The 27,936-nt window shown below is 35.5% G+C and overlaps 2 protein-coding genes across 5 annotated transcripts; one reads left to right on the top strand and one right to left on the bottom strand.

Annotated features, from left to right (window-relative positions):
- The first annotated feature begins 744 nt into the window (after positions 1–744).
- Positions 745–8,304, top strand: LOC126753447 (transmembrane protein 184C). 4 transcript variants are annotated; one of them, XM_050464934.1, is made up of 7 exons: positions 745–1,410; positions 1,471–1,748; positions 1,903–2,038; positions 2,116–2,186; positions 2,241–2,334; positions 6,964–7,366; positions 7,418–8,304. In XM_050464934.1, exons 1-7 carry the CDS (start codon positions 1,111–1,113, stop codon positions 7,762–7,764), a joined length of 1,629 nt encoding a protein of 542 aa, XP_050320891.1. In that variant the 5' UTR covers positions 745–1,110; the 3' UTR covers positions 7,765–8,304. The 4 variants fall into 4 exon arrangements, with proteins under 4 accessions (XP_050320891.1, XP_050320890.1, XP_050320893.1 ...); XM_050464936.1 differs by having other exon boundaries at positions 746–1,410; positions 7,508–8,304; XM_050464935.1 differs by having other exon boundaries at positions 746–1,410; positions 7,505–8,304.
- Positions 8,305–10,794: 2,490 nt separating this feature from the next.
- LOC126753448 (uncharacterized) lies at positions 10,795–14,446 on the bottom strand. Its single transcript, XM_050464938.1, has 5 exons — positions 13,923–14,446; positions 13,572–13,856; positions 12,898–13,517; positions 12,664–12,835; positions 10,795–11,581 (listed from the first exon to the last, which is right to left on the bottom strand). The coding sequence occupies exons 1-5, from the start codon at positions 14,217–14,219 to the stop codon at positions 11,411–11,413; spliced, it is 1,545 nt and encodes a 514-aa protein (XP_050320895.1). The 5' UTR covers positions 14,220–14,446; the 3' UTR covers positions 10,795–11,410.
- Between the last annotated feature and the right edge of the window lie 13,490 nt (positions 14,447–27,936).

Raw genomic sequence — 27,936 nt, 5'->3', positions numbered from 1 at the left:
AAATGGACAACCAATAAAGGTGAGTAGTTTTACAAATCTATTAAATTTGGTTCATTTTTTTCGGATTTTAAAACGAGAAAGAACAACTTAGGAGCAGCTGAAGCACACAGTATATTATTTAAACATAAATATCTCTTTATTCGCACATGTTTTAAATACATACATATGTACATAAATACAAATAAAATATTATGTCCAAATTATGTCAACATACATATGTATATGACTTTTTATTAATACTGAGAAGGAAGTAAAATGTACAAACACCGTAAGTTAAATATTTATTGTAATAGAATACTTTCATTTATAATAGATAACACCTTTGGAAGAAAAGTTCCTCCATTCTATTTCAATAAAATAATTGCAAAATTCTCTAAAAATATTGAAATTATCAAAACAAAGAACCGATTTTGTATTGTGATGTTTGCTTGCACACATCACAAATTTGTGAGGTAATTGTGAGCATTTGTACTTTTGAAATTATCTCAGCATACGGAAAACCTCGCAAATAACAAAAACCTGCCAATAGTGAGGGTGGAGATTTTTGTGAGGGCACAAGAATAGGGCTGTGCTGTTAACTTGACATGAATGGAAATTTGGAAAAGATAGAATGTGGCAGTATAAAAGTGTGTGTATTGCAACTTAAAGGAAATTCTTGAACGTGTAACGGCGGGGTTAGTCAACAAATCAGAGGTGTTTTTTTCTAGATCAACATTGACACAAAAAATTGTAAAATTTTAACATTTTTTTTGTTGTCCGTGCATATAATTTGCATATGTACATACTTATGTTGAGATTGTTTTCATAGATCCTAAGTCTATTTATGAATATTAAAATTTATTAAAATCGTGTGCATACAATTTATTAGAAAAAAGTTTTAAGTATTAATACCTTAGTGAAGTGAATATGTTCTCAAATATAAGTGATATAAAGAATTCTCCGTCTGAAAATACAAATGTTTAAATTGGGCCATAATGCCCAATCGGCAGATGCCAACTCGATTACGATTCAGATAGGAAATTTTATTCTGGGACTTTTTAACTGTAAAAATTAATACCTAAACATTTTTAAAATTGTATCTACTGTAGAAATTAATAAGTTCTTAATTAAATGTGTCCCATAAATCTGAGACGTTTTTGTGAGGAATGGCGTATCTGGATACGACCACTTCTAATCGTCACGTATTGCATATTTTTAATTATCGTGGTTCCCCTGCTTATTGTAAATTCTGTAAAGGATGGCTTCAAGCGCAATGACCAGCTTATACTTATTGGTGGTCTATTTGTATTATCAGCGGTACCAATTTCTATTTGGCATATTATTCAACATGTCATACACTTTACAAAACCGATTTTGCAGAAGCACATTATTAGAATTTTATGGATGGTTCCAATATATGCCCTAAATGCGGTAAGCTTACATTTATAAATATATTTGTTATAATTTATTATTTGTTTCACTATTTTGCAGTGGATAGGTCTGTTTTTTCCAAAGCATTCCGTCTATGTAGACTCTCTTCGTGAATGTTACGAAGCTTATGTGATTTACAACTTTATGGTCTACCTATTACACTATCTCAATTTGGGTATGGATCTAGAAGCAACGATGCAGTATAAACCTCAGGTGTATCATTTCTTCCCACTTTGTTGTATGCGACCTTGGGTAATGGGTCGCGAGTTTATACACAATTGCAAACATGGAATTCTTCAATATACCGTTGTTCGGCCTATTACCGCCTTTATTTCTGTGTAAGTATTAGTTAATTAAGAAATGATTTGTTTTGCTTAATTTCTTGCTTTCTTATACATATGAGTGAATAGATATGAACTTTGATAATATATAACAACAATATAACCAGTTAATTTGAGGAAAAATATAAAGTATTAATTTACATTTTTCTAGTATTTGCGAGATATGTGGTGTCTATGGAGAAGGCACATTTGCTGGAAATGTGGCATTCCCCTACATCGTAGTGATTAACAACATTTCACAGTTTGTGGCTATGTATTGCTTAGTACTATTTTATAGAGCAAATAAAGTTAGTAACAATATATAAATATAATAGATCGAAATATTTGCATGACAATGATTATTCCATATATATAATTTTTGCAGGAGGATTTGAAACCAATGAAACCGATACCCAAGTTCCTTTGTATCAAAGCAGTCGTTTTCTTCTCGTTTTTGTAAGTTATTTTATTACTCTATTTCATTTACTTAGTACACTTTTTTCTTTGCAGCCAAGGTGTAATATTATTTTTATTAGGCTACTATCAACTTTTACAGAAAATAATCACACTTGGAGATAATACGAATTTGGCGTCAATGCTGCAGGTATGCAAATTATACGAATGTCATATACTGCGTTGCAAAATTAAAATTAGCCTTCTCACATATATAATTCACGTATTATTTTTTACAAAAACCTGCCAAAGTTATTGCGAAATTTAAATTAAACTAGAACTTTTTAATAAAAAACGGTTACTAGACTATTGAAATGATAATTTTAAACATATACACAGATGGGCAAAAGTATTCGCCACTTAACATGCTATATGTATGTACATGAATTAGGCTCAAACTATAAAAAAATTATTCTAAATGTTAGTTTTTACGTTATATTTCAATAAACTATATTTAATACATTCATTCTTGACAAAAAACTCGAATGAAAGATAGTAAATCTTAATATTTAAGCTAAAAACTCCAGAAAGTTCAAAATTGCTTGGACAAAAGTATTCGCCACTTCCTGTATACGAAGCTTATGGTCGACTTAAAGAAGCTGCTGCGTTTACATAAAAATTTGTATCTGGCAATATCATAGCTTGTATCGTTTGTGAGAATGTGTCAAATAATTTACCGTTAGTTTGTATTTTGCACAATCAAGTAAAAATGGGTCGTAAGGGTAAAGAAACCACAGAGGAGGAGAGAAAAATAATCGTGAACTTATTAACTAGTGGAAAATCTATAAAAGAAGTGTGAAAAAAATCCCAAAACTGCATCTTCAAAAATTGCAGCAACAATAACTGAAGATTTGGACATAACCGTACACCCTCACACAGTTCGAGGTGTGCTGAATGAAGCTGGGTTCAATGCCAGGGTTTGTCGCAAAAAACCTTGCATAAGTAAGATAAATAAGAAAAAGCGCTTGGATTTTGCAAAAGAGCACCAATCCAAAAATATTTCCTTTTGGGAAAAAGTGTTATTCTCCGATGAAAGTAAATTTAATATCTACCGCTCAGATGGTCGTATTTTAACATGGCGGAAAAAATACAGAACCGGAACTTCAGAACTTGCAAACCACAACGAAGCACGGTGGTGGTGGGGTTATGGTATGGGGGTGTATGGCAGCTGCAGGCGTGTGTAATATATGAGACTATGAAAAAAGAAAACTACTTGGCCATTTTAAAAACAAATTTGAAAGCCAGCGCTGACAGCCTTTGCTTGGGAAATTATTTTTATTTGCAACATGATAATGATCCCAAGTATACGGCTGAGTTTGTACGGCTTAGGCTTATTTATAATGTGCCCCATTTACTGCGAACAGTCTATTGTCAAGAATGACTGTTTGGAATATAGTTTATTGAAATATAAAGTAAAAACTGACATTTAGAATATTTTTTTATAGTTTGAGCCTAATTCATGCATAGCATGTTCAGTGGCAAATACTTTTCTTCATCTGTGAATATCAAAGAAGAAAAGCGTTAAATTCGGTTGCTATAATTCTCTCACAAATATAAAATTTCCCATACAAGGACTTGATTTTGATCGGTCAGTTTATGCTATATGCTATAATGGTTCGATCTGAACAATTTCTTTGAATATACATATAAACTTAATTGTGAAAAAGTTCACCTTTGTGAAACACGTAAATAGAATATTCTTGCAGACCTTTAACCCTTTCAGTGGATTTGTCGAATATATTCGACATTGGATAAGCGCGCTTTTTCATGTCAAAAAAGTAACTGTAAACGTGCTCATAAGTTCTTGTTGTTAAATTAGTTAGTCAGGCAGAGAGCATTTTAATGAACATAAGCTACATTCAGTTTTCTAAATTTTAGTTACTTAGTTAATTTGATCTTTTTGCTGGGTTATCAACAAGATTGTTCGATCGGCTATATTTCAACATAAATTTAGGTATTTACAATTTATCAGAAGTGTTTGACAAAATTATATGTTAATCAATAGTGTTTAAATAATCGTTCTTATCAAAAAAACAAAGAAAAAGTAATTAGCGTATACCTATAATTCCCAATATATTGTTGTCGAATATAATTGACATTGACCCGCAAAGTAAGTTTTTTTCCGATTAGAAAAAAAATGTATATAAAAGTTTGGTGATTTATAATAAATTTTCAGAAAATATGGCATATAAAGCTTTAAATGATGATGAGATATTTGAAATTCTTGCAAATTGTTCTGATATTGAAGATGGAAATGAGTGCCAGTGTGAAGATATGGTGGAATATGATGTCGAAAAGGTGGATGGAAATACTTTTGAAGTGATAGAACGGGAAATTATTCCAGATTGCGGTGAAGCCTTAGATGAAGTGTTAGATTTGGAATTGCCGCTTATCACTGAGGCCGAAATATCTGGAATGGGTATATCAGTTGATAATGAGCAGCCAAGGTCAAGCATACAAACTCCATTGACCTTCACAGCAAAGAAAGCTATTTCTTGGAGAAAAAATCGAATAGAACATTCTTCGACAGCAATTCAGTTTGAACGCACATAAGATGCTGCAGATATTGAAATTGGTACACCATAATCATATTTTAAAAAAATACCTTACTGATGATTTCTTCATTGGAACTGCGTATCATTTTTCAGAGAGAACATGACCAGAAAACGTTTTTTTTTCTATTAGAAATAATTTACATTTGGTTGATGTTATGGACAAAAAAGGGCAGAATAGAGATCGACTTTTTAAAGTTCAATCAATAATAAACACAGTGAGAAATCGTCTTTGGAGCCGTATGATTTCTTATTTATCAAGGATTGACAACTCCATTAGATAAAAAAAATAGTGAAGGATGTTGGTTTCGATTCTGCTGTTGTTCTTCATCTATGTCAACGGATTCCAAGTATGGCCATTGGTCACAATCTATTTTTCGACAACTACTTTCCTTCTTACCAGCTTTTCGAAATATTGAAGCAACGCAAAATTAATGCCGCCGGAACCATTCGTGTTAATAGATTCGCTAATCCCAAACTTCCTAGTGAGAAAGAAATGAAATCAAGAGGGCGAGTGTTTTCTGCTGAATGCATTGACGCAAATGGTGTTGTACTTATCACTCGTTGGTATGACAATAAAATCATCAACCTGGGGTCGAATTTTGTTGGAATTGGAGTTAAAGATAAGGCTAAACGGTGGGAAAAAGATTCTAATGAATTTATATGCATTGACAGACCACAAGTTGTACGTATGTATAACGAGAGCATGGGCGCAGTGGATTTACTGGATCAAATGATTCAATATTACCGCATTGACATTCGTTCTGTCAAGTGGACACTTCGCGTGATAATGCACTTGTGGAATTGTCTTTGGCAGCGGCATGGTTGGAATATAGACGCGACTCCATGAGTTTTAGGATCGCTGTAGCAACAACATTGCTTTCTGCAGAACAGGAAAATACACAAGGGGACATAGCACGTAAACGAGGAAGACCGTCGAAGACAAAGTCAAGGGGCAGCAGCCAAATAGCTTTGCGTTCTGAAAGTAACACAGAAAGCGACAATGATTCTATGTCGCCTAATCCGACTAAGCATAAAAGAAATGTCCAAACACAACCACCGCCAGAAGTTCGTTTGGATCAAATAAGGCATTTACCGGAATTTTTAAATGTTAAAAGCGCAGGACGTTGCAAAGCCAACAATTGTGGTAAAAGTTCCTTTATAATATGTAAAAAATGTAACGTTTATCTCTGTGTAAAACGAGAAGCCAATTGTTTCTTGGAATACCACAAAAACCAATAAGTACAATTATAAAATCAATTAATTTTCAATAAATATGCCATATAATTTGAGAGAGAATTGCATTTTTCATATAACAAATTTTGGTGTCTTCCAGTGTCAATGTCGAATATAATCGACATGCCCTAACTGTAAATTGCGATATCACAGGTAAAAATAAATATTTTTTTCGAACTTAGGAGCATTATATTACCTTAAAAATAAAGTTTTAGATTTTTTTTCCACCACAAATTATTTTTTCCACTGAAAGGGTTAAAGTCTGGGACTCTCACAAGTCCAGGGGACACTTCCACACTCCATGCACCTTGATTATCCTGTGTCGTTCCCTAGTTCTAACGATACTTAAGTACGTAGTGTTATCTGGTCACCATATACTGATATATAAGTGAAAGGCCTTTTACTTGAAATATTTCCTTTGTTATTTTCTTTTACCCCTTACCACTGGAAGTAAAATATTTAAATAAAAAGAATGTTTTCAGCTGAGATTGTATATCAAATCTGATTTTATTTTTGTTGAGCAGCTCCTTTTATACAAAATTCTTAGCCTATTTGATTGAAGATTTAATAATCACCATAAGGGTTGTTTTTCTGTATTGTATTCTTATCACATATTTTTCTTTTGTTTGCTGCATTTTGTATATTATTATTCAAGTATGTATATTATTGTTCAAGTAATTTGAACAAACTCTCCTCAGATATCATTCGCACTTGCCTCTATTTACTATTCGGTCTTGTGTTTTCCTCCCTATATTTATCATGTACTACATTCATATTTATTCGATTAGTGTTTCTTTTCTAATTAAAGAATAAATTTAAAATGTTATATTTCATAAACCAATAAAAATGCTAAAGAGGGGCACTAGCATGCTACATTCTTTAATATAACACAAATATTCTAACAGTTTACACAATTTAATATAAGTGACTTTCCGTTACCTCCTTTTCAATTCGCTATGTGAGAATAATCAAAACTTTATTTTTTATTTTAGAATTTTCTGATTTGTATTGAAATGTTCATCGCCGCAGTGGCCCATATTTACAGTTTCCCTCACTATCCGTTTCATATCAATTCGCCTCAATACTGGAATAATCCAAATCATAATTGGTGCCGTGCGTTCCTCTCAATGATGGACATATCGGATATGCAGCAAGATGTGACGGAGCATCTGGGAGTAGTAAGTAGTTCGATTAGTCGACATTTTCAAGGTCGAAACACATACCAGCCTCTCTCTCGTGGACCCCGCCGTTCCAGTAGTGAAACGGAATATTTGATGAGTAAGCGAGAAGATGGTGATAGCACCACTGACGGTATAGTTAGTGACATGCCCACAACAAGCTCTATGATCGGCGATGTAATGATAGTTGGCGGAGGTGGCGCTGTTATACAAAAAGGTAATAGAAACAAATATTATACGAATTTCGCTAGTAAACCATTGGTTAAAGCCAATCGCTACGGAGCTACTGATAATCTTTTATTGCCTGTTGGCGAGGTCGCACTAACAACTGATTCTACATCTCACATCCACTTAGCAGGCAACCGTGCACCGCACAGCGCATCAACTAAAGCGCCGACAGCCACCAACATAACAACCGCTGGAACGCATTCCAATTTCGGTATAAATATACAGAAACGGGAAGTGCACTCACGAGAATACTCACCACAGCAATTATATGGGGCTCCTGTACCCAGTGGCAATAGTTTCTTGCAGGCACGAAATATAGGTGGGCATTCCGACAGCATTCCCGAGGCAGATGATGATTTTGTCTCTTTAATTGGGGCTGGCAGATGACATCGTAATTTCGAATGTAATAACCGCAGTCAGAATATCAATTCATCGGCAGTCGAATCGACGTCAATGTCTGTATCGGCTTCGGTGAACTTTTCTAGTAGTCTTAAACTGTCGACAGGCGAGAGTGGCAGTTGCAGTTCCTCTGATTGGCTAAGTACGTCGCACTCTGAAGATAACAACGACAATGACAGCAACGACCACCACGATGACAACAACTTAATACCGAACGATGCTAATATTCGTGATATTCGGCAAATGAGTGACTTAGGGGGGGATAACATTGTTGGTAGTGCAAATGTTGCTTATAATGTTGAGCAGCATGGTTGCATTGAAATTTCACCGAACCACGTAGCCATGAGACGATCACGACAAAGACCTACAAACAACGAGCACATCACATAAATTTCACGGCGACGATCCTCCACAAATTTTAATTTCTTGCATAATTTGTATTACTTATTATTACTTCTTCTGTATATTGTTAGAGTTAGATATGCTTAATATATACATTGAAAACACTGTAGTCATGATGTAAAGTAATCAATTATGATTTGTTAATATTGGCAATATGACGTCTTATTTCAATTATTTTTAGTTTGTAAGCTCGATTTTTTTTTTATTTGTTTACAATTTGCATTTAATCGCCCGCTTGCCGATTGCAATCCGTTTTAAAGTTGTTCAAACAGTAAATTATGAATTCATACTTTTTAAATGCATTCTAATAATAACAACAGTTATCAGTAGCGTAATAATGTGGCCTTTTTATATGAAAATCGTAGCGAAATTAAAGTTTTATTACAAAAAGACTGGAGGATTAAATTCTTAAACTGCTTAAAAAGCGGATTTTTTTTTACTTTTTCGATCATTAAGCTTTTTTTAAAACCACGTGAAATCACCGATTTGTCGCAGACTGATGTAATGATATCAAAAAATTCTATATTAGTATGACTCGAAATTTGTGAATCCGTCAAGAGGGATAAAATGAAAAGTTGGTACACGATATACAGTGAATCAAAAAAGTTTTGGCACACCTCAGTTTTTCCACTTTGCTTCAATATAACTTTTAATTAACTGAACATACCAAACAAAAAACAAACATATTTCTTTAAATAATGTTTTTTTAATACATATATACAAAAATTAATAATACAGAATTCATACAAGTAGGAAATAATGAAAAAGAGTCATATGCATATCAAAAAAGTGTTGGCACAAAATATAAAAATGGTAATACAAAAGATGAAGAAAAAGAAATTGAAAATGTTTAATATTTTGTTGCACCTCCCTTGGCTTTAATAATCGCTTGCAAACGCCTTTGCATACTTGCGACCAAATGGGAAATCTCCCGACTGGGAATATTGGCCCATTCTTCCTTCAGAGCATTTTTAAGGGATTCTTTCGAAGTTATTTGGTGCTTGCGAATTTTTTTTCAAGCAAATGCCAAATATGCTCAATGGGATTGAGATCAGGGGAGTGTGGAGGTGTTTTCAGCTGCTTGCAGTTATAAACTAACCACTCTTTAACCAAACGCGAAGTTTGTTTGGGATCATTGTCTTGCTGGAACTGCCATTTCTGTCCATTTAAGCCCAATTTAGTTACGCTCGGAAGCAAATTGTTCTTCAAAAGGCTTAAATAAACAAGCTTATCCATTTTTTCGTCTATAAAAACAAGATTCCCAAGTCCACTTGCCGATATACACCCCCACACCATTACGTTTCCGCCGCCATGCTTGATTGTTTTTAAGATGTTATTTTCTTGGAGCTCCATGTTGGGCTTTCGCCATATATTTTGAGACCCATCCGTTCTAAATAAATTGAATTTGGATTCATCGCTAAAAATCAGGTTTTTCCAAAAAGTTTCAGGTTGGTGTAGGTGAGCTTTAGCGAAATAAACTTCTTTTTTTTTGTTAGCTTTTGAAATGTGAGGCTTTCGTCGAGGTACACGACCGTGATAACCGCCCAGTTATCCCCAGTTGTTTCTGCATTTTTTCACTCAATTTTACAGCCGAAATTTTTGGGTCTTTTGCCACTGCGCCAACAATGGATCGTTCCTCCCGATCAGAAAGTGTTTGGCCTCCCAGATCTGTAATTGCTTTCTATTTTTTCGCTGTTTATGTAATAGTTTATTACATTCCTTACACTGGAAAATGATCTATGGACAATTTTTCCTATTTCGCGCAATGATTTTTTTTTCCAAGTACAGATTGAAAATGAGTTTCCGCACATCAACGGTTATCTGTTTTCCGTGACCCATTTTGCTCAATCTATGTCAAGGCTAAACATATTACTAAAAGTCAATTGCTCTAATTATTCATTAATATGCAATATCTAACAGAAGTCACCAAAAACGGGATCAAAGGAAACTTTTAAGTTGACTTAAAGAGGAATATGCAAAAAACATGATGGGTGCCAATATTTTTTTGATGTGGGGGGTGAATGTAACGGTATATTTTCGCTTGCATTTTGTTTTGTTTCTACCAGTTACACTATGTACAAAAATAATTGAATGAGATTATTTTTTGTTGCTTTTTAACTATCATTCTTTAGAAAATCAAAGTGTGCCAAAATTGTTTTGATTCACTGTATATCGTATATTATTTATATTTACATTTTCACATTCTAATTCAAAAGTTGAAAATGTAGAGAAAAAGTTTGTAAATTCAGTGTAGTTAATTAGCAAAAAGTGTGAAATATATGCAGCACACTTACACGGGTTATAAATAATAATATGGTCTTATAGCAAAATAGTAAAGCGCTTAGTTACGAAATAAAATTATAAAATATTATACAACAGTTCCCTTAATTCCGTGTATTTGTATGTAAATCATAAATGAAAACTAGCCGCATTAGAAATACCAAGTTCAACATAAAGAGTCAAGCTAAATCAACGCAATGCAATAGAATATTCAGAATAGTCAAAGGGATAAAGTGATGTTTTTTGTGCTTGCAAAAAAATTCTGGCCGATTCAGCATTGGTGTCATATTATTCGGATATAAATTAATTTTCGTAGTCATAGTATGAAACCATTAATATTATTTACTCTTTAATATTTTTTATCGTTTTATTATTATTATTATTACAATTAACAATAAAATGGACGTTTAAGTTCAAAAATTATTAAAATATCGGAATATTAAGTACATATTTGGACTAATAATGCAACGACATTATTTTACAAAAGACCTTTCGGACGTACCAATCGAATATATGTATATAGCACAGCAGCTAATCCTTTCCAATATATATAAATATATATACGGTAGTATACATATGTTTGTCGTCTATTAGAAATTGAAAAAAAATTTTAAAATTATTGTACAGTCAAAATGACTGTCCACCGAGTATATACATACATAAATACCCATACTAAAACATTTTTAACGACAAACTAAACACAAAATACAGATCGAAATAACGTTAAACACTTAAAATTAGAACACTGGAATCATTGACTGACCGAACAATACGTCGAGACATGTCTTTTCTGCTTTAAGGTCTTCAATTACCCAAACATAATAAATATGCGAAACAAAACTGATTGGTTATGTACTCGTAAACTCGTATAAATGTTGTTAATAACTATTACTAACGCCAGTGGTTAAAGGCACGAAAAATTAGGCATTCATCAACAAAAGGTGTATATTTATCAATTGTTGTAATTTGTGCGACCGCCTAGCTCTAATAGGTAGCGATCAGGATGATCCATCCAATCAGCTGCAGTTAATTTTACAGTCCGTTGCCGTTCAGCTTCCTTGATTTGCCATTTCTTAATATCCAATTGCACATCACGTGATGCCTTGTCACCACAGCCCCATACCTGTTAAGAAATCCATTAAAAGAGAGAATGAGATATGCCGTCTGATAATAAGAGTGCGTGTACGCTCATTGCCAACCTTTCTACTTATATACAAATAAAATTTGCTAAAAAACCTGCATTCGTATGTATATTTTAAACATACCAATATATATGTATGCACAGCAGGTGTGTCATTCCTACTATAACTTTGTATGCATTGTACATATGTAAGCATATTAACCAAAATAACTCTTGTAGCTACTCCTATATGTATTATCCCGTTACTCTGAAATTCCGTTCCACTTTTGCCTGTATTTATTATATTACATTGACATGTATAAATTAAGTAAAATAAAAGAATTATGTTTTATCGATATAACTGAAATATTTTACTTAAATTTCCATTATTTGTGGATTATTTAAACTAATTATATGAATGAAAATATTTCATTGTAAGATTGTATATTTTTGAATTCACAGAAGCATCAGACTATTAGCGACATATAACAACTTTTCAGTTAGCCAAATTCAAAAATTATTTGATGAATTTAGATGGTTTTAACATATTTCAAAGCGATGTAGGATTTTGAAATAACAAAGAGGAAACCTATTTTATGGTTTGTAGAAATATTAATAAAGTTGTGATACAGACATGTAAGGACTACATTTCAAAAAAAAAAAAAAATAGTTACATTACCACTACTAAGTAATTTTTACGTTATTAATAGATTAAATTAATACATGAGAATTCCACCGCGACCTTAGGTCTATTGTCTCCTCTCCTAAATCACTAAGACTCACAGAGCATCAGCATATTGATAACGTCCAATATTCTGCTGGGGGCTAGCGAAGCTATGTGATTCCTATTTGGAAACTTGGATCCAAGGGAACATTATTAATAAAGTTGATACAAATTTTAAAGTTGTGAAAGGACGATTCCGTTAACCAAAAAATATATAATGACGATGATTATAAAGAATAAAATTTTTTACAATTGAGTTATGTAAGTTTCTACTACTTTACTAAACCTCTTTGAGATAACTGGATAGACAAAAGGTCTCATTGATTTCCTCAATTTTCAGACTAATCTAATTTATACTGACCTCAATAGCAGTTAGCACAGCAGCTAATCCTTTGCAATCCACATTTTCGAAGTGTTCGTCCACAGCGATAACAGGTTTACGTGGATCTGAACCAGCACGAAGCCCCTTTGGATAGCCACGTATGCTGGTATTTAAGTATAAAATGTTGGGCTTTTTTTCCAATATCACAAATCTTAAATTAAAGCATGTTTACAATTTATATAGACTTTTGAAGTAAATAAAATAACTGCTCACTTTGGAAAAAGTTGAATTATACAACTGCCTTCGCCTCCTGTATATAAATGAGTTTCTTTCCATTCATTTGGCGCAGCGATGCAATACGTCTGATCGTCCTTGGTATGTATCAACACAAGCGTTGGGCCGCGATAACCAAGCACGTGATGCAAAAAGCGATTAGCGCCTAAACCATGTTCATTTGAGTCATACAGTAAAGTCCAATGCGAGGGCATCATAGAAAGTTTCTCCTTAAAGATTTGAGCTGCAGATGATTTATTGGAATTTGGTGATTGTATCGTTTGTGGCTTAGAAAAAAGGGGAGGTAGTCCTCCAGCCAATAACCATGCCTGAGATAACGGCATTAAAGATTCAAAGGTCGAGACACCAGCATCCTTACTACCTGCATCCGGGAATGGATTTCGTTGTTCTAAAACTGGTGTTTGAAGTTCTATTCCGCATGATTGAGTTTGTTGTTCGAGACCTCTATATGAAGTTGATAATGTGTGTAAACAGTATTTGTGCACCAACAATACTAAACGAATAAGGTTCTGTTCAAACCATCGACAAACAAAACCGACACTAAGGCTGTCGTGGCTAAAAAATATTGATTTAGTCACCGAACCAAATGTACGGTTAATCTAAAATAAAAAATATTATTGAAATTTGAAGGTGAAAGCTTAAGAGTTACATACTGCTGGACAGAGAACTGCGTTGCCCGAATGTTGCATAGCTATTGTGTAGCAAATGAAAAGTAAGCGTGTAACACCCTCCTTTGTAATGAAGTCTGGATTGTCTTCCTCCGCGTACATTTTTATATAACACTCTAATATTTTTTCATCATCCATTATACCAAGAAACCGTTCGCATTGCTGACGGAATGCCACTGTACCTAAATAAGCAGTTCTAGCTTTCGATGCTAAATGCATTAGGCGAAATAATCTTTTGCCTAAATCAGCATATTGAGGAAAAACTTGTGACTGTAAAAAGTGACACAATGTCTTATGTCTCAAAATAGTGTGATAAGGAAAAAAAATATTACTTACCACAAACACGTCTGAAACAATGCCATTGACTCCGTGCTTGGCAGACTTTTCTTTAAGAATTTCAGATAACTTTTCTATTGGCACGAGCTGAGTTAAGTACTTTTCCGTAACATCCGCACCTGATGCAGATCTACTCATGGATCGCTCTGCCTTTAACATAGCATTATTATTAACAATTGAATTTCCATCACCTATAGGAATAGTTTGCGTGGATTTGGGTGGTTTTTCCTTAGCACCACCTGACCCTCCATTCGGCCCATCGCTTCCGGAGTCACTCCTGGAGTTTGAATTTCCCATTGGTTTGTATTTATATTTGCTTCTGCAAACATTCACGCTTGGAAATTATATTGCAGAAAGTGCGTTCTTCTTTATTAAAAACAAAAAAGTTTGTAGAATCTACGGCAACCACAACGTCTATCGCAACTTCCTCTACCGTGATCACAACACCAACCAGAGATAAATTTTATTCCTGACACCAACAATTCAAATGGCAAAATTTTCAATCTTATCTCGTATTTTTTTCATAAGATTGGCATCAGCTGTCATTATCATTGGTCATCGAAATTTGCATAAATATTCGAAAGTATCAAGGTTGCTTTTTTCTGTATGCAATTAAAGTTTGTACAACTTATAAATTTATTGTTACTTTCGGAAGAATTTTAAAATATAGTCCTTCGATGCAGTGTTAAAATGGATATGGGCGGAAAGGGGAAGTTCTCCATATTAATAGTTTATACATACTTGTATAAAACAAAATCTTTCTTGTGGTTTTATTTTATGAAATTCTGTACTGTGATACAGTCACAAGTCTCTAAAATTGAAATTTTAAATTATATACTATGTTCGGACCGACATTGAAAATATATTTTCATGGGAAAAACTGGTTTTCGCACGAAAACTTGTGGTATTCTCTTGCTCTTGCAAGATTGCAGATTGCAAAAATCTAATACCGAAATATACAAGAGCACGAGAGCACCCATTGCAGAACCTGGTGATATATGAACGGCTGGTTCGGTCAATTTATTGTAAATGACTATTGCGCATGGCTATTGTGAATTGGCGCACATTCTGCATTCATTCTTAACAAAAAAAAACTATAACAAATCTTTATAATTTAAATAGAAATTTACCTTTCTCAACAATTTAACATCAAAATATGTATTTAAGTAAAATAACAGCTAAAACATTGTTGCAATTATATTTTTGCGTGACATTGCACGAAAATATACAAAGGTTTTGGTCTGACATATTTTACAGCCATTGCAAATAATTTTATGCGTGTGTTCGTTGTTGTGCCGGTGCACCATGAGGAAATATATGCAATTCTTGCACCGTGCAAGGGTTTTGCAAGAGCAAGAGAATACCCCTAGTTTTCGCTGAAAACTACTTGAAAACTTACATTCCACTCATTATAATCGGCGCTTGCTCTAGTTTAATCGATTTTTTTGGAAGAGATATTTTGCCGGCCCTAGATTGTCACTTGATATTTGTTTACATTCCATATACAAATCATATTAAGGGGGTTCTCTTGCTTTTGCAAAACCTTGCACGGTACAGAAATTGCAGAATTTTCCTCATGGTGTAACGAGTGAGGAAAGTTCTCTGATCGCCATTCACTTGGGAGGAAGTTCTGCGAAAGGTTTATGGTCCTTTGCGCGTTGGCCACGGCGAATATCGCATTCGATGGAACGATGAGCTGTACGAGATATACGACGACATTGTCATAGTTCAGCGAATTAAAAGGCAACGGTTACGCTGGCTAGGTCATGTTGTCCGAATGGACGAGAACACTCCAGCTCTGAAAGTATTCGACGCAGTACCGGCCGGGGGAGGCAGAGGAAGAGGAAGACCTCCACTCCATTGGAAGGACCAAGTGGAGAAGGACCTGGCTACGCTTGGAATATCCAATTGGCGCCACGTAGCGAAAAGAAGAAATGACTGGCACTGTTCTTAACTCGGCTATAACGTTGTAAGCGGTGTCTACGCCAATTAAGAAGAAGAAGTAACGGCACAACAACAATCACACGCAGAAAATTATTTGCAATGGCTGTAAAATATGACAGACCAAAACCCATGTTTATTTTCGTGCCGTCATATATCACTATATATATGGGTGCTCTCTTGGCCTTGCATATTTCGGTATAGGATTTTTGCATTTTGTGTCATCGTGCAATCTTGCAAGAGCAAGAGAATGCCGCTATTGATAGTTGTCAGTGAAAACTCATCGAAAACGCACATTGTCGGTCCGAACGATTTAGAATCCACACATACAAATGTGTTTTCAAAATGTTTTCAATGACGGTCCGAACATAGTAATCAGAGATAAAGAGATCTCCAACTCTCCTGTCACTGGAAATGTGAGAACCGCTCACCTACCTAACTTTGACAGTTGACTGGATTGGGTAGGTTTTGACATTTTGTAATTGGAATGACTGGAACGGCCAATTGAAATTATACCAAAAATATATGTGAACGGAGGAATTTGTTGCCGCTGTTCAAGATCGCTAATAAAAATTTAAAACAATGAAAATCAAAGAAAATGCGAAATTTAAATATATTTCATAAAACGTTTTGTAATTTGATGCATAATAGAATAAACTTTCCATTACAAATGATTAAAAACATTTAATAATTGAAAACTAACAGGCTTAACTCACCTTATTAAGTATTGAAAGATCAAAAGTCAGTTGTTTTAATATACCATAAAATCATAAAAAAGGATTTAAGTAGTTTCGTCATATATTAAAAGTCCAATATATAATAATTTGCAATCGTAATAAATGTTGGGTGTTTTAATTTAAAATGCTCAAAAATTCTTATTTTGTTCGATCTGGCCATAATGGAAAATGTTATAAAAAACGCTTACTTTGAGGCGCTCTCACTGGAATAAGTTGGGTATCCCATTATCCCTGATAGTAATATACAATTTTTGTGAGTTGAGACGTTTTTGCAATTCTGTACTGGAAAATCACAAGAATCTCTCAATTGAAAACGAACAGGTCTAATAAGCTTTAGATTTATTATTTAGAGACTAGCTGACCCCGCAGCCGTTGTCCTGCGTGAAATTATATGCAATGAAAAAAAAGTTGAAATTATATTCTGTCGAAAATGATTTATTTCGATTTTTCTACATTTTTTTAATGTAGCGCGGCTTAATAAACATAATTTTTTTGATTTCTGTTCTGGTGCGTAAATATACAAGGAAGACGTACTCGTCAACACGCCACATATATCTGGCCAATTTTCCCTGGAAATTGAATACGTTTGAAATGAAATGACTGTCCCTTGTATTCGATAACTGCGTCATAATCAGTCGGGTTCCATTACACAGTTTCGGCACATGAAGATTGTGAAACATAATAATGACAGATCCAACTTTGAGACGCAAATGATGCTGGGGCATACCAAGGCTCTCCAAAGAATTTGGAAATTTCATTGGATAATTTACGGTTTCGTCTTTCTTGTCAAGACGATCGATCGATTTATATGAGCGCAAACCTCCCGAAATTTGACTTTGAATCTTCCAGTTTAAGTCATTAACATCGGTATTTTTGGCAACTAAAATTGCGCGTGCACTCAAGCAATTGCAGTTACGATAATTTTGCCAATGTGCGGATAAACATTCGTGATGAGTTCATCTTCCGTTGAAGTGAATTGACAAAAGGGATGTGAAATTGATATCAAACCACTGGAAGTATCAACCGAAATTTGCCCATTTCCAATTCTTAGTGAATACAATGTAAAATGTCATCGGCAATGTCATTTTTTCGTATCCCATAATTAACGCGAATTTGAAGGCTGATATGTCGAAATGATCTTCGCGAAAAGTATGCGAACTTCAGTGGCATGCGAAGTAACTATTGCATTGTCCTTCGTCTGTTTCCAGTGATTAACATATTCCAGCAAACGCAACTGCTGGCATGCTTCTCAAAAAGTTGCACACACTGTACCATTCACAATACGCAATGACTTAAATGAAGTTTAACCGCGAGACGCACAACAGTCGGAAAACTTTCATGAATTGCAAAAGTAAATATCCTACAAAGCGCTTTATTGCGGTTCACATATCGACCCATTTGATACTGCTGATCTCATATTGTTCAAGGCCAATAACCGCTATATTGCTTTCTTTGGTGACGTACTTGCAAACGTATTTGATCGATTTCACCAATCTACAATATTCAACATTGACATGAGTTTTGAATGTGAATTAGACATATGTACGTTGATGGCAAAAAGAACGCCGACAAATATTAGCGCGATCTCTTCGTGGCTTCGTAACAAATTTCAATCAGAAATTGATCACTTCGTCTGAAACACACATAAAGTTTTCACTGAATAATTTTCAATAATTTTTCCTTTGGATAGCCGGAATAAAGAAGCAAGCGACCGCAATTGAACGATTCAAATAATTTACAAATCAAAATATTGAAAAACAAAACAAACAAAAATTGAAAAAAAATGTGTATGAAAAATGTTACTTTTTGGAATTGTCCAATTTTCCGACTTCTCCTCATGAAAAGTATAAGGTATTTGTTTCTAAACCTTTCCCGATCCACAACAAACAACCTTTAAAAATTTCATCAACCGTTCTCTTAGTGTTACCAACAAACAAACATTCATTTTTATATGTGTACACATGTACATACATACATATGTATGTATGTATGCATGTAACGTTTGTATGGTAAGGTTTGTATTGTAAGAAAAAGGCTGTTTTTAGAGGTTTTCCGGAAATTATTCGAATTTTTCTCGCCGTAAAAACCATCTTTGAACTTCAACGAAAATTTAAGAAAAAGAATTGGCCAAATTGGTCCAGGCGTTATTGAGTTATGCGCGTACATACATTTTGGCGATTAATTTTTATTTATGTATATAGATGTACATATGTATATAAACTAGAACAAAAATAAATATGTAGTGACCAATAAAAACAAAAGTACATATTGACTTTGTTTCAAAATATTTACGAAATGTATCAATGATTATTTTTTTTATAATTTTAAATTGAAAGTTCTTCATCTTTACTGGCGTAGACACCGCTTAGGGGGTTTTAGTCCAATTAACAACAGCGGTCTAGTCGTTTTTCTTTTCGCTAGGTGGCGCCAATTGGATATTCCAAGCGAAGCCAGGTCTGTGCTGCAAGAAAAGCAGAAGCGGATTGCGCAACGATGGATGTGCCATACATTTTAAGAGCGGTAGGGGGACAAAAAATTCAATATCTTTGGAATGGAATGAATGAACAAAAACTTTTTTGCAGATTATTAAAGGTGAATATTTTCCGCGTTGTGTCACATACTTTTCAGTTTTTTTAACGTGAAGAACACATGAAAAATTTTTTAACAAAAAATTATGTAAAACATTATTATTTAAACAAATGGATTGTGATAAAATATCTATAATGTAGATGACTTCACGTGGTTTGACTCAACACCCCAATTTAATCAAGATTATAATATATATGTGACCTGGTCTACGGAAAGGGGGCTTAGGTGTCAAAAAATCAATTTTCACTTTTTAGTTGATTCGGATGGAAGATGAGATGCTTTTTCACGTGATAGAATCCAAAAAGTCATAACTTGTTTGAAAGTTCCCTAAAAATGTAGAGAAAGAAGAGTAAAAATACGAAAAAATATAATTTTTTTGTAATGAACAAAATACATTGAATTATAAGCTATAAAGACATGATTATACACTAGAAAAAAGTATTATGGGCCAAAAATAATAATGCTGAGTAGTTTATGTATTTTTCTTTGTTGTCGTTTTCCTTGAGATCTTTTTACGTGTTGATCCTGAGGAAGATGGACCTGGTTCCTCGTCTGGTTTGAGAACGAACGACAAACAGGTACTCTGTAGAAGGTAAATGTAATTTTATGCCTCATAACTTCTGTATCCTGTCTCTGTAAATATTTCTTCCGCCCAGCAAGCTTTGCGTATACACTTTCTAGCTTTTCGTTACTCATAATTCCAGCTTCGATGTGACTTAGTATCACTAAATCAAGTTCATTTTTCAACATCTCTAAACAATTGTTCCGCGTACTCTCGATCATTTCCCGTGGTATCAGTGTATGACATTTATTATTACAACAATCTTTTGACAGAAATTTTGTTACCAGCTCCTCCTCCTTTACTTCAACAACAGACAGGTCAATCTTAACAAAAGTTTGTTCGGTATCATCTTCTGCCTGAGATACGCATACTTCGTCTTCATCATAATCGCTCTCTTCATTGTTTTCATCATCCTTTTCATGGAAATATTGTCCGTATACGGCACTGAACTCCTCATCAACACTCATGTTTCATTTCATGCGAAATGCGAAGACGATAATCAACAGAGACACTTACACAAATGTGATAACAGAACATCCGGAAAGAGACAACAGCAGCTGCGCGGTATTAGAGTAAACGTCACTTCTTCAGTGTTACTTTTTTAAATGTTCCACACAAGCAACTTACACGATGAACTATAATAATATTCCGACCAAAAACAACGCTTACTGGACGTCCTTGAAGCCTCTGGAAAGGAGAACAATTAATGAGATAACGAGAAACTGACGAAACGAGTTGTTTATTTTTAACAGCTGTTTCCCAGAAAACTAGTTTTCGCACGTTAGCTCCCTTTTCGTAGACCAGGTCACATATATAAAACAGCGGAAATTCGGTGTGGTTTACATGGTGGTAGAAAGACTCCGTCGTCGAGTCTTGGCATTCAGCCGGGTGGATGAACCTCCAGCCACAATCCACATTAAAGCGAAGTTCTTCAACATATCGCTGATTTACGATTAAATTCCGCCTCTATGATGAAACATTCCAAAATGGGTTGGCTGATCGACTTCGCCGGGGCATGAAATATGGTTATCTGTTGTAGTGCACGCACCTCTGTGCAGCGAAAAACGCACGTCAACAAACACAGGGAAGGTTTGACGTCCAGAAGTTGCAATCACAACAGACAGCCGAACGATTTTCTACTCGACTTGCACTCCTGCTCTCTGAGAGCAGTCATCAGCAACTCGGTATAAAGGGAACTATGAGACGGCATTTCAATCTCCTAACGTACGGCTGTTACTATTAGATAGATTTTAGTTTTGATCTTCTTTTATTAAAAATTATAACTGAAATTCTATATGCGTGCAAAGTCATGTACGCAAATAGAACAATGCGAGAGACCATAGAAGAGGATAACATTAGTGTTGACGAATATGTTTCTCAACTGGAATTGGATGAATGCAGAAAGCTCAGTAGAGAATGCATATTGTACAGAGCGGATCAGTTTACAATTGGTGTGTGGTTGCTTGCATCGAATATGGAAAGCGAATATGAGTAAAGCTCCCGAGCACTTATTGGTGTTCCGAAGGTTAGAACTTCGTTAGTTCTCAGCGAACTGCACACGGTCCAAGTGGAGGGTAGTTGAGAATCATGACGACCTTAGAGAAGTTAAAACAAAGAATTTATTGGGTTGGTACTAAAAGGTTGAGTTTCGAGGGTCCTAGCCAGATAAAGCAGCAAAATTTGAGTGCAACAATTAAGCGAAATGCCATGAATGTGAATCTACCATCTGTGGTTATCTTTCGTTCATATTAGTTTAGGGTGCAGTTATCATTAGATTGCGTTTATTTTCTCACAGTAATCATTTAGTGTGATTAGCAGCCATCTGTCAGTAAAGTCGGATTAGCTTTTTTACCGAAAAAAGAAATCATGGCTAAGTTCACCATAACTCCCATGTACACAATATAATGAATTTCAAACAAGCGGTTGCCTCAACACCATATAAGTATGTATGTATGTATATCGATCAATATGTTCGGGATATTGATAAAACTGAGAAAGCATCTATTTCTGGTAAGAATTGCCGTGATGCAAAAATTAATAAAATCGGGACAATACTAACCTTAGCTCCCTTATACCGAAAATAAGTATTTCAAAATTCCTTTTGGCTTTATACCTTATATGTACATTAGGGAATGCCATTTTGAGGCAACCTTTTTTTTCAACTGAAAAACAGGCGCAAAACTTTCGAAATGTGTAAAAAAAAGTCACTCAAAAGATGAGCTCTTAATATTAATATTAAGAGGTGCCTCTTTCAAATTTTCTGTTTTCCATATAAATTACATGGAAAAAAATCATTTTTTATACTCTCGCAACAGTGTTGCTAAGGAGAGTATTATAGTTTTGTTCACATAACGGTTGTTTGTAAGTCCTAAAACTAAAAGAGTCAGATATAGGGTTATATATACCAAAGTGATCAGGGTGACGAGTAGAGTTGAAATCCGTATGTCTGTCTGTCCGTCCGTCCGTCCGTCCGTGCAAGCTGTAACTTGAGTAAAAAGTGAGATATCATGATGAAACTTGGTACACGTATTCCTTGGCTCCATAAGAGGTTAAGTTCGAAGATGGGCAAAATCGGAATTCGGAAACCGAAAACCTATAAAGTGTCATAACTAAGCCATAAATTAAGATATTAAAGTGAAATTTGGCACAAAGGATCGCATTAGGGAGGGGCATACTAAGTTTTTTGTGCATATCTCAGAAACTACTATACCTATGTCAACCAAACTCTACAGAGTCGTTTTCTTCAGGCATTTCCATATACAGTTCAAAAATGGAAGAAATCGGATAATAACCACGCCCACCTCCCATACAAAGGTTATGTTGAAAATCACTAAAAGTGCGTTAACCGACTAACAAAAAACGTCAGAAACACTGAAGAAATTGCAGAAGGAAGCTGCACCCAGGCTTTTTTTAAAAATTGAAAATGGGCGTGGCCTCGCCCACTTATAGACCAAAAACCATATCTCAGGAACTACTAGACCGATTTCAATGAAATTCGGTATATAATATTTTCTTAACACCCTGATGACATGTACGAAATATGGGTGAAATCGGTTCACAACCACGCCTTCTTCCAATATAACGCTATGTTGAATTCCATCTGATGCCTTTTCCGTATATTACGAGTATATACATTAGGAACCAATGATGATAGCGGAATAAAACTTTACAAAAATACGGTATTTGAAAAATATGTAAATGACGTATAATGAAATCTCGATTATCACTTTATCATGCGAGAGTATAAAATGTTCGGTGACACCCGAACTTAGCCCTTCCTTACTTGTTTGTGGTTGTTATTGTGCGGAGGTTATTATATGTGCACGCGATGGCTGCCAGTAGGAATGGTAAACTCGATTCCGATTCTACTGGAAAATCGAGTTTTCTCGTAAAATAATTGATTTTTCGAATGTCAAGAATCGATTCTTAATCGACTTCGACTACTGAAGATCGATTCCGAAAAATCGATTATTTTTCGAGTAGAATCGGAATCGAGTTTACCATCCCTACTGGCAGCCATCGCGTGCCCATAGAATAATCTCCGCACAATAACCACCATAAAAAAAATAATTTTTTTCCATATAATTTATATGGAAAACAGAAAATTTGAAAGAGGCACCTCTTAATATTAATATTAAGAGCTCATCTTTTGAGTGACTTTTTTCTTACACATTTCGAAAGTTTTGAGCCTGTTTTTCAGTTGAAAAAAAGGTTGCCTCAAAATGGCACACCCTAATGTACATATATCAGATAATATGTAAAGTATTTTATCGAATGAATATGATATTACCATCATATGATCAGGCAACCTTGTTATTTAACAACCTTAATACTTTTCTTCGCCATCACTTTTAGATCCTGATTACACCGCTCCTCTGTTCTCTACTATAACTTTCAAAATCATCCGACATTTTATCCAGGTGATTGCGGAGATAGTTTGACTTGTTACCAAGCGCGAATCCCGAGTTGTTTTCTCAAATCAAGTACAAAATTACATATATACATAGTTCACCAGCGCCCCAGCCTTCCTAAAATACTACTCTTTATCCGCCCCTGCTTGTTACTCAAATTTGCTCCTGGATTCTGGTAGTTTGTCGGTACGTTTTGCACAATTTGGTTACCTAGAAAATTTTCGACTTTCAATAGAACTTCCGAGATTCACTTTCCAGAACAGTCATAACTTTCATAAAATCTGCATCTTTCAGTGATTGCACTTTTTAGCTCTCGTACTGACTGTAATTCTGGATATTTCAATGTTTGATTTTTCATTTGAGAATAAGAATTATGTGACGAGACGTTAAACCCGTCAAGTTGATAAATGTATGACATTTTAATGAAATTAAGTGTAACATTTTTCTTAAAAGTATTGTGGCTTAGTGCTGCGCATTAAGGCGTTTATACCATATTAAGGTTGATTTTGATGTGAATATCTCTGACATGACGGAAAAGCTATAAAAGTAGGTTAATCGATGAACTATAATAAATGGATGTACTATGAGCGTCAAAAGTGAATCTACACCTATGGAAAGTTTGGTTTTCGTATAATTACAAGCTCAAATTGAAAAACACATGAATTCTAATTATACAAACATAAAGGTTTATTCAATACTAAAAGAACAAGAGCAAAAAAAACAACAGTGAGTATATATGTTAATAAGTTCCCAAATATGATTGTAATTCATTCCAGATTACTTCGAACAATGAAATGAAAGTTTAATTATTATCCAACTTTTTTAATATACTTAAGGCTTTCCAACACCTGTTAGTATTTCCTCGGCTTTAAACCTTCCAAGGGAAATGTTCGGCTACGCCTGAAGTCAGATCTTCCTTACTTGATTATTATATTTTTTATCTTATAAGGTCGGCTTGTTTTGATTAATGGCTGTTACAATTCAAACGTATTAAGAGATCTACGATCAGTCCAAACGCTAACATTTTTGTTATTCCTAAGATTTAATTTCCTCACAAGCCGATATTCATAATTCAAATATTGATATTTAAAACTCAATCAGAATGCTGTAAAGTCGACCTTTTGACATGTGCTGATTTCATATTTAACTTTCACTTCTTCTTAATTGGCGTAGACACCGATTACCCGATTGTAGCCAAGTTAACAACAGCGCGCCCGTCGTTTCTTCTTTTCGCTACGTGGCACCAATTGGATATTCCAAGCGTAGCCAGGTCCTTCTCCACTTGGTCCTTCCAACGGAGTGGAGGTCTTCCTCTTCCTCTGCTTCCCCCGGCGGGTACTGCGTCGAATACTTTCAGAGCTGGAGTGTTTTCATCCATCCGGACAACATGACCTAGCCAGCGTAGCCGCTGTCTTTTAATTCGCTGAACTATGTCAATGTCGTCATATATCTCGTACAGCTCATCGTTCCATCGGATGCGATATTCACCGTGGCCAATGCGCAAAGGACCATAAATCTTTCGCAGAATTTTTCTCTCGAAAACTCGTAACGTCGACTCATCGGTTGCTGTCATCGCCCAAGCCTCTGCACCATATAGCAGGAATTATGAGCGACTTATAGAGTTTAGCTTTTGTTCGTCGAGAGAGGACTTTACTTTTCAATTGCCTACTCAGTCCGAAGTAGCACCTGTTGGCAAGAGCAATCCTGCGTTGGATTTCCAGGCTGACATTATTAGTGGTGTTAATGCTGGTTCCTAAATAGACGAAATTATCTACAACTTCAAAGTTATGACTGTCAACAGTGACGTGAGAGCCAAGTCGCGAATGCGACGACTGTTTGTTTGATGACAGGAGATATTTCGTTTTGCCCTCGTTCACTACCAGACCCATTTCTGTGCTTTCTTGTCCAGCCTAGAGAAAGCAGAACTAACGGCGCGGGTGTTGAGGCCGATGATATCAATATCGTCGGCATACGCCAGCAGCTGTACACTCTTATAGAAGATGGTACCTTCTCTGTTTAGTTCTGCAGCTTGAACTATTTTCTCTAGAAGCAGGTTAAAGAAGTCGCACGATAGGAGTCGCCTTGTCTGAAACCTCGTTTATTATCGAACGGCTCGGTGTTGCTCAACATCAGTTTACACAGCCGTATTAGTTTTGCGCGGATACCAAATTCAGACAACGCGGCATAAAGGCAGCTCCTTTTCGTGCTGTCGAAAGCAGCTTTGAAATCGACGAAAAGGTGGTGTGTATCGATTCTTCTTTCACGGGTCTTTTCCAAGATTTGGCGCATGGTGAATATCTGGTCGGTTGTTGATTTGCCAGGTCTAAAGCCACACTGATAAGGTCCAATCAGTTTGTTGACGGTGGGCTTTAATCTTTCACACAATACGCTCGATAGAACCTTATATGCGATGTTGAGGAGGCTTACCCCACGGTAGTTGGTGCAGATTGTGGGGTCTCATTTTTTGTGGATTTGGCAAAGAACACTTAAATTCCAATCATCGGGCATGCTTTCGTCCGACCATATTCTACAAAGTAGCTGATGAATGCTCCTTATCAGTTCTTCGCCGCCATATTTAAATAGCCTCGCTGCTTTGTTTGTCTTCAGGCGGGTAATTGCTGTTTGAACTTCTTTATAGTCGGGCAATGGAACGTCCGTTCCATCGTCACCGATTGAGGAATCGGGTTCACCATCTACTTGTGTTACCATTCAACAACCTGGAAAAGTGTTCCCTCTATAATCCTCTCTCTTTATTTGTCAGCAAATGTGTGTCGCTTCCTTCCTCAACTCTCGGTATCTATCCCGCACGTGTTGTGATCGATTGTAACTTTGTTTTCTCACCAGTGCGGCACGGCACTCCTCATCGTACCAGCTGTTCTTTTGTCTTTTCCGAAAACCAATGGCTTCGTTTCCAGCCGTACGTTAGGAGCTTGAAATGCCGTCGCATAGTTCCCTTATACCGAGTTGCTGATGACTGCTCTCAGAGAGCAGGAGTGCATGTCGAGTTGAAAATCGTTCAGCTGTCTGTTGTGATTGCAACTTCTGAACGTCGAACCTTCCTTGTGTTTGTTGACGTTCGTTTTTTGCTGCACAGAGGCGGGTGTGAATCTTGGCTGCAACAAGATTGTGGTCCGAGTCGATGTTAAGCCTTCGAAGCGTACGCACGTCTAGAACACTGGAGACGTGTCTTCCGTCTATCACAACATGATCGATCTGGTTTTTGGCTTTTCGATCCGGAGACAGCCAGATAGCTTGATGTATTTTATTGTGCTGGAATCTAGTACCACAGATAACCATATTTCGGGCTCCGGCGAAGTCGATCAACCCATTTGAGGATGTTTCGTCGTGGAGGCTGAATTTACCGACCGTAGTGCCAAGAATACCTTCTGAGGCTGTTGGTAGTTTTTCATTGGTAGAATTTTTTACGTGGCGGGTCCCAAACCCAGCGCACAACCCTATGTAGGGGATGTTTCGCCTTCTCACTTTAGCTCGCCTTCGAACGGATGTTCTTAGGCTACCCAGAGGATACGTGGTCAAAGACCGGAAGTCGTGATCTGCCTGAGCCATGTGTAAAAGAATCGTTTCTGGCCACTCCCAAGTGAATGGCGATCACAGAACTTTCCTCACTTGCGTGAACTTCTACACAAGACTCCATCCTCCTGCGTGAACTTCTACACATGACTCCATCCTCCATTTAACTTTCACACTTACTATATTTTGTTGAAAGAGTCAAAGGAGCAAAACTAATGCATCAGGGTCTACTTATTGCGCAGCTCTCGGTGTAGTGGTTAGTAGTGGTAACGAAGATTCTGTGTATATTTTTTATGGTGCACGAAATAACCAAAATAAATATTGTTCGTAGTTCTTAAATTCATTGTAAAGGTTGATTTACATATGACATGCTAAATTCATAAGCTGCGTTACTTATTACATTTTTACAGGAGAGACAATCTAAGCAGATCTAAACATAGACTTCGACAATGAAAGAAGCGAAATTTATAAATGTTTGTTTTTCTATATTTGCCGTCGATCCATAAAGAAATGTAGTTGTTACACGAACCGAAGCTGTTATTTACCCGGTAGTATTCATAGAATCTTTACCTTTATATCCGAATTATTCAAGCATTTTCCTATAACATAGGTACATACATATATACATACATATGTATGTTTAGTTAACATGTCACAAAGTCAATATTAGACCTGAACGAGTTTGGTTATACATATATAGCTTGAATGGTTTGGGAGAAATACACATTAAATCTTTTAAAGAC

This window comes from Bactrocera neohumeralis, chromosome 3, assembly GCF_024586455.1.
Source record: "Bactrocera neohumeralis isolate Rockhampton chromosome 3, APGP_CSIRO_Bneo_wtdbg2-racon-allhic-juicebox.fasta_v2, whole genome shotgun sequence".
Classification (NCBI taxonomy): Eukaryota; Metazoa; Arthropoda; class Insecta; order Diptera; family Tephritidae; genus Bactrocera; species Bactrocera neohumeralis.
Note: the sequence above shows the minus strand (reverse complement) of the source record. Positions and strands in the feature narration are given on the sequence as shown.

What these genes read in the sequence shown, in the direction of transcription:
- LOC126753447 (XM_050464933.1), top strand. Translation starts at nt 1,111, where the DNA reads ATGTGTCCCATAAATCTGAGACGTTTTTGTGAGGAATGGCGTATCTGG. An exon ending in ATTACCGCCTTTATTTCTGT is followed by an intron (nt 1,749 to 1,902) that starts GTAAGTATTAGT and finishes ACATTTTTCTAG; the next exon opens with TATTTGCGAGATATGTGGTG. An exon ending in GTCGTTTTCTTCTCGTTTTT is followed by an intron (nt 2,187 to 2,240) that starts GTAAGTTATTTT and finishes TTTTCTTTGCAG; the next exon opens with CCAAGGTGTAATATTATTTT.
- LOC126753448 (XM_050464938.1), bottom strand. Translation starts at nt 14,219, where the DNA reads ATGGGAAATTCAAACTCCAGGAGTGACTCCGGAAGCGATGGGCCGAAT. An exon ending in TTGTTTCAGACGTGTTTGTG is followed by an intron (nt 13,857 to 13,922) that starts GTAAGTAATATT and finishes CACTTTTTACAG; the next exon opens with TCACAAGTTTTTCCTCAATA. An exon ending in ATAATTCAACTTTTTCCAAA is followed by an intron (nt 12,836 to 12,897) that starts GTGAGCAGTTAT and finishes CTTTAATTTAAG; the next exon opens with ATTTGTGATATTGGAAAAAA.